Source organism: Vigna radiata, chromosome 9 (assembly GCF_000741045.1).
Source record: "Vigna radiata var. radiata cultivar VC1973A chromosome 9, Vradiata_ver6, whole genome shotgun sequence".
NCBI lineage: Eukaryota > Viridiplantae > Streptophyta > Magnoliopsida > Fabales > Fabaceae > Vigna > Vigna radiata.
The window spans coordinates 9544154-9557941 of record NC_028359.1 but is presented as its reverse complement, the minus strand read 5'-3'; the positions used below and the strand labels follow the sequence as shown (position 1 = coordinate 9557941).

The window sequence follows — 13788 nt, the reverse complement described above, 5'->3', positions numbered from 1 at the left end:
ATATATATATATATATATAGAGAGAGAGAGAAAGAAAAAAAAAAACTGATATATACATTTGAATCATCAGTTGAGCCATCACCAAGAGCTCCATAGTCCATCACATTAAAATTTTTGATTTGGGTTTCATGATTGTGTTTGAGAGAGAATGTGGCTGAAATAAAACCTAGAATCAAGATACCACTCATTAACCTTTGCATTTTTTACAAATTCTAGAATAACACTCTTTTCTTTTTTTTCTTATTTCTGAAACAATATTTATACAGAGATAGCTTGATCCATCGTTGTAACCAGTGATGAATAAATATGGAATTGGAAAAAAGAAATTAAATGCACAAGACATAATCATTAAAGTACACATGTTTTTCTTTAAGGCGTAATAAAATAACTTTAAATAGGTAACTGATTATTTATTGAACACTAATTCCGTTTTGGGTAGTCAAAACTGTAGTAAATTAATGTTAATAATTAATTTAAAGACAAACTAATTATAATTTTTATTTTTAAAAAAATTATTTTAAATATCAATAATTTTCAATTTATAAATTAATATAAACTAGTCACTTAATTATTATTTAAATATTTTCTTTAAGTCATATATTTTCTTTTCATGGTCATCATATATAATATAACCGTAGTTAAAATAAATATTTTATTAAATTTATTCTCAAAGTGTTTTTTTTTCACACAGAATTTATTAGCTATATATTTTTATCTAAACAAATACATTTTTATTTTTTGATCATTTAAAGAATAATTAAATAAAAGATAATGCGTTATTTCAACATTTCATAAATGCTAACTGAAAAAAATTTCAAAAACTAATTAAAATAAAAGTTAACATTAAAGTATAACTTATTTAAATAATATATATATATATATATATATATATAATAAACATTTTATTATTATATATATTAGTGAAAACACGTGGTTCACTTCTTTTTAACATATTATATAAAGTCTGTGGAAAATTATCCACTGAAGTGACTCAACATTTTCCAAAATAAAATAGTCTGTCCAAAATTTCCCACAAAAAATAAAAATTCATGGAAAACGTTTTTTATGAGCTTATTATCCATAGAGTACGTGAACAAAACACTATTACTCAGGAAATTTGAGTGTTTTTCACGAATTTTTACCATAAAAAATTTCAATTTTTCTTATGATATAAATTAGTATTTAAATTAATTAATATACAGATTAATTATTTTTAGTTTCTATAACTGATTGTTATTTAAATATTTTCTTGTAATATTTCTCAACTAAAATAATTTTAGTGACTTACATGATCATCCATTCATAAAAATAGTTAAAATAGTAAGTAGTTTGACTTTTGTTAAAATTACCTTCTAAGAGTAATGATCTATACTAGTCAATATTATGTTAATAATTACATGATCTATCAGTAACTAGTGGTGAAAAAGTGTGTAATTGTAAATTTATTTATGATCTTCCAAACGCTAAACCATTTATTTAACAAAGAATAGAGACAATTTGTTTTGAAGAACCTACACATATTATGATAGATACATATAAGCAATCCATTATTTATTTTTAAAAAGTCCTAATTTCATTGCATCTTGTCACATATACAAAACCTCGATAAGATCATTTATCTGCTTCTCTACTTATGTATAATATATATATATATATATATATGATTGCAAGCACAAACCACGATTACAAAAATATAACACTCTTTCATGATATTACTAAACACTTAAATAAATTGTACATATTTTAAACGAATTTATTTTGCATCATAAACCAAAATTAAAACATTCATTTACATCATCTAATAAATGTTTCACTCAATAACATTTATTTAAAATAATAAGAAAACATTTTAAAAATAATCAATGATTAAAATTTATCCAAAATACAACCGAAATAAAAGAAAATACATTCATAAAACAATCCCAAGCTCCTTACTGCGAACCACCATCTACAACATTATCTACTCACATATATATGATACAAGTCATACAATCATCATATATGGAAACTACAACCACAAACATGTAAGGATGAACTAACTCGTGATAAAAGAATTGTGATTATTGGAAAAATTCAAAGATATAAATTTGGAAGTGAACCTCAGTGAAAGATTTTTTTAGTTGTAATCAACTGAATGTTTCTATTGAATTTTTTGTGGTTATCAAAGATAAACAATGGGAGGATCCTAAATTGAGGTGGACAAGGCAATTTGTGGGTATATACCAGGAAAATGATTTTGCGTAGGGATTGATAAAATACTAAGATTCAAAGGAAGGCTTTGTGGCGATGAAAATTATGATTCTTGAAAAAGGTCATAAAAGTGGACTTAGTATACACTCGAGTATGGACAAGATGTACAAAGATCTGAAGGAGTCCTTTTGGTGGACTAGAATGAAAAGATATGAAGCACAGTTTGTGGCTTCCTATTTAACTTGTCAAAAGGCTAAAATGGAGCACCAGCGAGCAGGAGGCTTGTTGCAACAGTTGAAGATACCAGAATGGAAATGGGATAGCACATTTATGGACTTTGTCATCCATTTTCCAATATCAAGAGGAGGACATGACGTTGTGTGGGTGATAGTGGACTGTTTAACCAAAAAGGCTTTATTTCTACCTATTAGCTTAAGAGTGTTAGTGCCATGGTTAGCTTAACTGTATATCAAAGAAGTGGTAAGACTGCATGAGGTACCATATAGTATTATATCTGAAAGAGACCCTAGAGTTACATCTAGATTCTAAGAGACATTACAAGAGGCTTTTGGGAGCAAGTTGAGGATGAGTTATGCCTATCATCCTCAAATTGATGAACAGTCGGAGCGAGTTATATACTATTTGAAAGATTTGTTGCAAGCTTGTATGTTGGATAATCTAGGAAGATATGATGAAGTCCTACCCCTAGTGGAGTTCATATATAATAATAGTTACCAGGTTATTATAGGAATGGCTCCTTATAAAGCTCTTTACGGAAGAAGGTTTATAACACCTTTTTTTGGTACTAAGAAAGGGAAGTTATATTAGTAGAGTCAACAATAGACCATGGAGAAAGTTAAACAGATTCAAAATAGGCTAAGAGCATCACAAAGTAGACAAGAGAAGGAGGCCTTTGGAGTTTTCAATAAGAGAACATGTGTTTCTAGGAGTGAATCCTATAACTGGGGTTGGATTAGCCCTTATCTTTGAAGTTTATTGGTCTGTACCACATTTTAAGAAAGATTGGGGGCTAGTAGCTTATAAAATTGTCTTACCTATACTCAATTAGTGAACCTTCACAACGTTTTCCATATGTCCAGCTTAAGAAGTATATACTTTACCCCACTCATATCTTGGAGTCTGATGAGGTACAAAGTAAAGAAGACGTACCTATCCGTAGAAGTTAAGCCTATACAACTTTTAGATCATTAGATAAAGAGTCTAAAGGAAAGTATGTTTATTTAGTAAAAGTATTATGGGATGAGATTCCACTTGGTTATTGATGAATGATATGAAGAAAGTTTATCCTGATATCTTCTCTAGTCAATGAATTTTTAAGAACGAAAATTTTTATAGTTAGGAAGAATGTGAAACCCTAGAAAAAAAAGAAAAATAATTATAAAAAATAAAAAGTTTTATAAAGATGAGTACACTACTATTATTAGTAGTAATCAAGGACAATAGTATAAATAGAAACATTAATAAAAGTCATGTTAAATTCTTATAAAAAAATTGTCTCTCTTTGTAATATCTCCTCGAGGAACCCTCCTACTTCTCTCTAAAATCCTAACTTTCTCATCTTCTTGAAGATCCAAAAAGTCTTTTTGATCTTAGCAGCAAGGAAAATCCTTCCAAAATATTAATTCCAAGATCAATTTCAACTATAGAGGCAGTTCAAATTCTGGTCTATTTTTGAGAAAACATGTGTTTGGCATGCATGTGATCCAAAGCAGTTACATGTGGTTGTAACAAACTCCCTAAAATTCTTTGATCTTTATGGTTAGAGTTGTCGGAAGAACGTAGAACCCTGAATTTTTAATTACAATTGGTGAAGTCAGTTGTGTTAAACATGTAAAATTTTAAATTTTTTGGTTTGTTGTTGTTTGAATGTGTTGATACTTTGGTGAGAAATTGTTTGAAGACATTGAGATTTGAGCAATTAGCCTCTAATGGTATGGTTTAAATGTATATTTTGTGTCAATTTCTGATTTAGAATAGAATGACGAGTATTAAAGGGGGTCAGTTGAGTAAACTACAAAATTTTCCTACATATGGTTGTACATATCATTGTACAAAATTTTAAGTGTACACAAATTTAATCTTACAAAATTTAAGCATACAAAATTTAATTGTACAAAAAAATAAATTATTTTTATGTTTTTCTTTAAACGTAGAGTAATATAGATGATAAATGATTCTATGTAAGGGTTATGAAGTTACTTATTCCCAAGGGAAATGGGTTTGTGGTTTGTGTGAGATTTATTAACAATAAGAATTGAAAGAAGATTAACCTAACTTTATTAATTCTTGAAATAAAATAAAGGAAAAGGGTTAGAGGTGAGAGTCGAAGAAGGTTTTGTTTAGAGTGTTGGCAAACGTCAAGTTTGATAGGCCTATAATTCACCATGTCATACCCTACGAATCGGGAGAAACTTGAACATATTATAACTATCAATACAAGAAATATTGGATTTATCGACTGATATAATTTTGTCGATAATATTGTGTTATTAAGATATTTATCGACAAATTATCTCGATTAATTTATCGACAAATACATTTGTCGTTCATATTGTCAATATGAAATATTCGTCAATAATATCGTCGGTAAAATATATCCATTATTCCCAAGAGATTATATTCATTGGTAAGTGTCGGATTAAATTTGATTGAAAAGTGGGAAATTCAATCTTCCCTTTTCTTAAAGTAAAATAGTTCAAAAAAAGAAGGTTTTGTAATTAATTGATTAAATGTTTGCAAATTTAAATATCTAAAGTGCCAAAATAAAAAAGATAGACCTTGATTCATTTTTAAATTTCAAAAGAAGAAGTAACCTATAATTATTTAGTCGTAGAAGAATTCCAAGACCTAAAAGTAATTTAAAACCAAGAAAACAAAGTCCTTTAAATGGTGTCAAAAAACCACTTGCCACAGGTCTTAACTTTGTACATTCTACTTGCAATATACAATGATTACAATGTCATTTAGAACATAAGATATAAGATAAGCTATAACAGTTAAATTGAAGTGAAAATTTTCAAAAAAGTATAGAGGGGAGAAGTACATCATCACATGCTTACTATAAGTGTTTTAACTGAAACGAAAATCATCAAAGTAATGTTATATCAATAAAATTAAATATAATAGGTGTTTGGATATAGAAGAAAGGGAATTAAAATGGTTAGTTATTAATCAGATGATGTCAAAGGACAAACCCATCATATCGATAAATAAGAGGATAAGGGGCATTGAAATTTGTACACCTTTGTGGGAATAAGGCAGTAGCTTCATTGTAAAAACATGGATGAGAGATTTCTCTCCTATTTCTTGTCGTTTTTCATCATATTCAATAAGATCTATCTTTTCTTTCTCATTCCCAAGGTTTCTAACAATAGGTGTTAGAGACTCAATTAGCTATAGGATTATAAGGGAATGGGTTTTTGATACCTATCTCATTAGCCCAATGTTTGAAAGCTTTACACTAGAAGGAATGTATGATAATGATAGAGAGAAGTGATGAGCTGGAAGTACGAGAGAAAGGGAATGAAGGAGTTAGTAATTGAATAATGGAATGTGATTTTGAAATATAAGAGAAAATTAGAGTGAGGAGAAGATATCCACGCATACTATTTTGTTAGTTATGAATTGCTCTGTATACTATGGGTAGAACTTTGACATGGCACTGAGCACCAGCCTCAGGGCGCTGAGCGCTAGGAAACAACATCTAGGGCATTGAGCGCCAACTTTTGGGTGCTTGAGTGCTAGTTTCCTCTACCTCTTAAGTGGTTTTTAGATGTTGTTCTGATTTTAATGGATATTTAAGGTTTTGTGGTGGATGTTTATTGATTCATGTGTCTCTGACATTGTTATATGATGGTTTATATACGAGTGAAACATGGTTAAGAGAGTTCTAAGGAGGAACTTCTCAATGACGGTTTCAAGTATTGTAAGTATGAATATAGGAAGTTCAGTCTTGGAGTTCATCCTGACATTCTAATGATCATTCATTCTCAAGTAGAGAGGGATGAGACATATCATGAGAATAACAGGTCCTAGTCTAAGGGTTTTACCTTGGCCTAAGGAGAGTGATAACGGACTAACCTTGCGTGATAGCTTGGGGTGGGCTAGCTGTTTTACCATGACAGGTGCATGAACTGTCATAGCTTAATATTCATACCGATCCGGATAGTTCAGTCTAAGCCTTGTCATGCATAAGGTGTTTGATTGGTTTTGTGCAATATATGTATTATATGTAGAACGGTTAAAGTGTTTAGGTATATTATTAATTGTTTGTATTACTAGCTTATTTGTTGTTTGTAATTTGTTTGTATGTTCTTGTGCTTTGTTTTTGGCTATGATCATTTGATAGATGTGAGAAAAAAATAGTGAGATTTTTGGAAAGCAAACTCTAAATGGAGGGATATTTGATGTTTAGATTTATGTAAATTTATTACTGTATATAGTTTTATTTAGTTATTTTGTAAATAAAGTTTTAATTTATAATTATATTAGACTATTGTAAATATTTTTATTTTCTTGCCTTTGTGGACTATTCTTGTTTTATTAGATATGTGAGAACTATTATATAGTTTAATACTATATTTTGAGATTTAACATAAATATATTTGTATGAATATACATTATTTTATTTTTTAAAATTTATAGTTATTTTAAAAATAATAATTAATTATTTATAGCGAAATTATAAAATTATTTTATTTTATATCTTACTTTTTAGTATAAAATGAATTTTGAAGGAAATTGAAAAAAGGTAAAAATATATACTTCAATTTCTGTTCAATCAACAAAAAAAATACATTTCTTTTTCTTTTATAATTAATGTCGACAGCCTAATTCTTTTAATCATTTGAAACCAAATTCTACGTCAAGATCACAAAAAACTGTATTTGGGATATTAATTCAAATATAAATTGGTTAATAGTTAAATTAATTATTTAAGACTATGTCTATCTAAATTTATTTTAATTCAGAATTAAGTTTGTAGAATGAAATGAAGCATGTAAAATTTCCATGGTGAAAATTTTACTTTATCACTGTTACCTTGTCGATTTCTTAATAATGGAGAAAAAGAAACTCTGTTGTCAGCAACATCATCATTGGTGACGTAATTTTCAGTTTAGGATAATTTTCTTCTTCATGATTTCCTTGAACCCTTTTGTCTATAAACTGAACTGAATTGAAACTCAGAAACCCAGCTGAGTAACGAAGATGGCACAAGTGAGGAACAAGCAAGTGCTTCTGAGGAACCATGTCACAGGTTTTCCAAAAGAATCCGACATGAACATTGTCGAAAGTACCATAACATTGAAGCTTCCACAAGGTTCCAATCTTGTCCTGCTAAAAAATCTGTACTTGTCCTGTGACCCTTACATGAGGAATCTCATGAACAAACCAGAAGGACCCCCCAATAGTCGCGCCTACACTCCTGGATCCGTAAGTCATTTTTTTTCCTTTTGTTGCTGCAAATTATGCAGTTTGATTCGTTAAAAAATGTAGCTCTTGTTTATGGACTATTAGATACATATATGGCCTTTGTTTGTGTGAATTAATCTTTGAAAGATGATGTTGTTGGCATGTTCATGATATCGGGGACTGGTTTGTGTAATTGAAAGGTTTTAATTGGTATGAGTTGTGAATACTTTGTTTGATAATCAGATGGAATCAATGCATTTCAGGAAGTGGGTTTTGCAATTTGTGTTTAAAATTCTTAAAATTTGTAGTTTTTGAGATTGTTCTTTGAGTTTAATCGCTATTCACACCATCAACCAATTGGAGTTGGTGATGATTATGAGTTTTGAGCTAGCTGTTGTGAAAGTTAAGAAATTTATTGTGTAAGGCAATTGTATGATTGAATGACACTGTAAAAGCTCTTTACTACACATGCAATAATTTGTTCTTATTGTTTTAGTTTTTCACTTTACCTTTTGAATTGAGATTGAAGTTAATCAAAGAATGTTCATGATGGAAACTGCAATTGAAGAATTTATCTTTGCTTCTGGTGATTAGTGTTAGTGATTGCAGCCATTAACAGGATATGGTGTGTCTAAAGTGTTGGAGTCTGGACACCCAAATTATAAGGAAGGTGATTTAGTGTGGGGCTTTACCAATTGGGAAGAATATAGCTTGTTATCCTCTGCTCAAATACTATTCAAAATTGAGCACACTGATGTTCCACTTACCTACTACACTGGAATTCTTGGTATGTGTACTGTAATTTCAACTTACACTGTCTTTGAATGAAGGATGCATTTGACACTGATATCATTATGAACTGCATGTTGGAATTTATGGAAGTTTTGTCATGAATAGATTACACTTTTTAAAGTGTCAAAAGAGAAAATTTAGAAGAAAAGAAATGAAAGCCTCTATTCTCATTTGGAACTGAAAGTGCAGTTCTTCACTGCCTTTATATATCTGTTACAGCCATGTATGGGTGGTAATCTCTCAGTTTTAGTATGTATATTATCTGTTATATATTGAAATTATACATTCTGTTTCTTCATCATATGAAGTTATATTATATCCAGGCAAGCATGCAAGCAAGAATCTGTATGTTAATTGTGTAGCTTGTCTCATCATATGAAGTTTCTTTGTAATAATCAGCTCCCTTTTATTCTTGTATGTTTAGTATTAAGGGTTAAGCATCATAGAAGAACATAATGTATAGGACTTGGTTTTCTGTCTGTTTGTTCCTATCTCCTTCTCCATTTGCTTCTTTTGTTCAGTCAACGTTATTGGCTATTGATCACTGATTCAGGAGACTTATTGGCTGATCAGCTTTGATACTGAAGAGAACAAACAATGCATCATGGTTCTTTTTATTTGGAAGCTGTTGCTAAATTGTTTTATAGGTCTATTGCTGTGCATCTACAATTCTGTGATCAACTTCTATCAATTTATATTACACTTTTTAGCTTTTAATATTCTGACTCTATACATGCTTCCTCTTGATTTCATTGAGCTCGGATTTGATAGCATGACACGTTTTGTTCTTGTAAGTTGTAACACAGGTATGCCAGGAGTGACTGCATATGCAGGGCTATTTGAAGTAGGTTCGCTCCAGAAAGGAGACAAAGTTTTTGTCTCAGCTGCCTCTGGTGCAGTTGGTCAACTTGTTGGGCAATTTGCCAAACTGAATGACTGTTATGTTGTTGGAAGTGCAGGATCTAAAGAGAAGGTATTGTTGTAATTGTTTAAGCTAAGTATACCTGCAATCCTGCATAAATCAGCATCACCTATTCCTTATCTGTTCCCTTGTTTCAAACATTTCTTTTGTTTTTGGCTCAAGATATACTACTATTTTGGTTAGCCTGTTTGTCTTGTTTCTGTTGAGTTTTTAGGTTGAGAAATTTATCTTTTATAAACAACCACTTCTCAATGAAAAGAAAACTGAGACATCTTGCATTCATACTGGAATCCAACTCGCTTCCATCAGATATTAAGAAAAGGATTTACAAAAATGACTGGTGACAAGATTAACACTAGCACTTGTTTTTCTTCTAAATTCTGATACAAACTGAATATAGTAAAAGATTATGTTGACCATCTGTTGGAGATCCCACAACGATTAAAAGTATACAAGTGAGTGCAAATCTCATTTTACAAATCAGTTTTGTAAATTTGAATTAGGTTTAAAATCTACCTCTTTATATCCTGAAATAGATTATACTCTATTAGAGAAAAATACTTAGTCCTTTCACTTGAATATAAATTTCTTGCATAACCAGGTGGATCTACTGACTGATAAATTTGGATTTGATGGAGGTTTTAATTACAAGGAAGAGCCTGATCTTGATGCAGCTTTGAAAAGGTCCATACTCAACAGCATTCTAAAGATATTTAGATTATGCTCATCAAAACTTTAAATTACTGTTCCTGGTAATAAAACATGGTGCTGCTGTAGTGACTAGTGTATGTGATTATACAAATCAGGCACTTTCCAGAAGGCATTGATGTCTACTTTGAGAATGTTGGAGGCAAGACACTTGATGCTGTACTCCTGAACATGAGACTCCACGGTCGCATACCTGTCTGTGGAATGATCTCACAGTATAATCTTACTGAACATGAAGGGGTAACAAATTTGGCACAAATCATATATAAGAGGGTTCGTTTGCAAGGTTTTAACTTCATGGATTGGGTTCACCTATATCCCAAATTCTTGGATTTTCTTCTGCCTAACATCAGAGAAGGGAAGGTTGTGTATGTGGAAGACATAGCTCAGGGTCTTGAGAATGGTCCCTCAGCTTTGGTTGGCCTTTTCAGTGGCCGCAATGTTGGAAAACAAGTGCTTGTTGTTTCTCATGAATAGAGAAGCATTTGGTTTTTGTGTTCTCTGTTGAGCTATCAGTTTTACTTTTGGTTCTTCTGTTTAAAATCTTACAGTCTTTATATAACCTTTGCTGTATGATGATGCTCTCTGTAGTATCAATGTAATCTGCTGTTGTTCCTCTTCAATAAAAGCATTTGGTTTTTCTCTGTGTCATTATCTATTATGCCAATATCTGATACCACAATATTTAAAAATAATAAATATGTATAATGAAAATTATTAAAAAAATTAAAAACATAGAAAAATATGTGATTCTGAATCTAAACTAAAATAACATATATTAAATTTATCAAAAAAAATCATAAAACTATTAGTATTTTATAAATTAGATACTTTATTAGTAAAGTATCTTAAAGTAGGATGATATGTTATCAGTTTCTTCTCTTCTGGTTTTTTGTTCATCATAATTTAACTATCTCTGCATAACCTTTGTAATCATCCTTACTCAACTGTTTAATGATTCTTTCTGCTTGTGATTATCTTCATGACAGTATCAGCAAAATAAGATTTTGGGTCCTTAGTGGGGTCAAACTTATCCCCAAAGATTCATGCAGAGCCTTAAACATGGTCATCATTAGCCTGATCCAGGAACAAAAAGCTATGCACTTTTTGATGTTTGTTCATTTCTTGTCTTCATAGATATTTTTGAAAGTGAGCATAGATATTTAAGAAGGGATTGAAGACTTAACTCCTACAGTCAGAATTGGGAATTGGCTTTTTTTTAGTCCTGTGTAATCTATAATTTATATTGTACGATCTAAAATTGATTTTTAATTATTCTAAATTAAGTCACATAATAAAAATTAGAACTAAAAATGTTTTGTCTCTGTGTTTTATGAGATTTATGAAAAATATTCTTTAATAAGAGTGTTTTTTTCACGTGATAAATGAATATTGAATTATAATATAATTTTCGTGTCATTTGTTGGAAGAGACATTTTTCTTGTTTTTTTCTTCTGCAATGGAGAACAAAAGAACAGCTGCAATCATGATGGTAGTGAAGACAATGATAATGATGACATAATATCATAAAAGAGAATATTTTAGTAATATGGATACAATTAGTAATTTTCGGGTGCAGAAAGAAAAAACATCGAAGAAACTATTAATATAAATAAGTACTCATCCTAAGTATCTGTTCGAATGGAACGATAAAAAGTGAAAGACTGAAAAAAAAAGGAAAATTAAGGTAAAAAATAAAAAATAAAATCCTTAAAAAATGAATAGAATTAAATAATTACATTGGTAGACTCAACTTTGGAACACAAGCTTATAATAGAAAGGAGTGTGTTGCTCCAAAATCATATATCATGAATAAACCTTTACCATTTATCTCACAACATCCAACTATAAGATTATCTGAACTGGTTGCCTCGATTTCATCATGGCATAAACTCTCTTTGAAGCTTAAGGTCTATCACCTCTCCTCTTCTCCTAAGTTTGAAATTGTGCTACAAGTTTTACCATAGAGCTTTTGTTAGAAGGATAGTCTTTTACAACATCCTCTTCTTTCTCACAACTGAAAAATCTCCTAACATTAACTAACTAAGGACACATATTCCTCATATGTGGCCCTCCATACTAAAAGCACTAAACTTAGGATAAATGGGACGATTGCTGAGAAGAAAACCCTTTAGTCCCTTGAGGTTGGGTTCTAGAATGTGGTTTCTTCATCTCCTCATGTATAGGTTTGGATCCAGATGGTCCTCCCACCTTTTGTTGTTGTCTCTGCTAACTTTCCATTTCCGCTTTCAACTTCTCCGTCACCATTGCCTTCTCTACTAAAGCAAAAAATTCTTTAATAGAGGGAAGAGCTATCATCAGCTTGAGATCTCCCCTTAAGCCATTTTTAAATTTTCTACATTGTCACTCTCCATCCATTCTCAGAGCATGAAACCTTCCCAGATGCTTAAAATGTTCAACATATTCAGATACAGTCATGCCTCCTTGTAACAACTGCAGAAACTCCGCTTCCTTCACACATTTCACACTATTTGGGAAATACTTAACATAAAACTTTTTTTAAATGGATTCCAAGTGATGTTCTCTCCACCTTCCTCCATCATAATCTTCATACTAACCCACTGGTGTATTGCTTCCCCGAATAACACATACTCTTAATAGGATAACATGTTCTCCACCAGATACCTTTTAGCATCAATGATTCTTTCCTTGTCTTTGATTCACTAATCTACCTCCTTCGAATTAGTTTTTCCATTAAACTTAGCCAGATGTTGTAGAAGGAAATTCTCCAAACTTCACTCTTAAATTTGAGGGTGTGGAGCTTGAGAAGGTCCAGTTGATGCACAAGACTCTCTCATTCATTGCATGACAACCAAATATTATCGCTGCATTGCATTAATTGATAGCCTAACAGAATCCATTTTTTTGCATGGCTAGGTTGTGCTACTGCACCATGGAAGCATTCTATTGTTGCATTGCTACTACGAAGGATTTCATCTCCCTTACCAGGTTAGGCATATCCATATTTGTAGGAGGATAAAGAAGCCTAGGTTCCACAACTCTGCCCACACTGAGAAAACAAACCATCAGTCTATCACAAGACAGTTGTCAACACCCAATTTCATCCGGGTGAATAAATAATAGGGTTTGTTTCTATTTTAGTCACATTTTATTTTTGTTTTATTTATTTATTTTGCGTTTTTAATTTTTAGTTTACTTTTGATTATTATTAGATTTTATTTTATTTTTGAAAAAGGAAAAAAAAACGAAAAAAGAAAAAAGAAAAATAAATAGTAAAAAATAAACAAAGGAAAAAAAAAAGAAAAAATAAATAAATAAAAAATAAAAAAAATACTATTTCGTTTTACTATTTGCACCCCCAAATTAATTTTTTTTTTCCTTAACCCAATGGCCCAATTTAATCTCACATTTTTTTACTTCTTCACTACCTATTTTTCTTCTCACACCCCACTCTCCACATCACCCTCCACATCACCTTCCACATCATTTACTTTTTCCACCTCATTTTCATATTAATTTTTATATACCAACTTTTCTAATAATTCCACTTACCTTTTTTTAATCATATATTTTCTCCACCAAATTTTTATATTATTTCTTTCATTTATTTTCCACATTAACTTTTACTATTTACTATATTTTATTTCATCCACTTTCTCCACCAAATTTTTATATCATTTCTTTCACTTATTTTCCACATTAACTTTTTCCTATTCATCTTTTTATTATATTTTATTTCACATAATTTCTCCACTCACTTT

General features: G+C 30.5%; 1 protein-coding gene across 1 annotated transcript; it reads left to right on the top strand.

Annotated features, from left to right (window-relative positions):
* Nucleotides 1-7314: 7314 nt before the first annotated feature.
* Nucleotides 7315-10696, top strand: LOC106774283 (2-alkenal reductase (NADP(+)-dependent)). Its single transcript, XM_014661223.2, has 5 exons — nucleotides 7315-7644; nucleotides 8233-8410; nucleotides 9222-9388; nucleotides 9939-10021; nucleotides 10144-10696. Exons 1-5 carry the CDS (start codon nucleotides 7420-7422, stop codon nucleotides 10520-10522), a joined length of 1032 nt encoding a protein of 343 aa, XP_014516709.1. The 5' UTR covers nucleotides 7315-7419; the 3' UTR covers nucleotides 10523-10696.
* Nucleotides 10697-13788: the final 3092 nt, after the last annotated feature.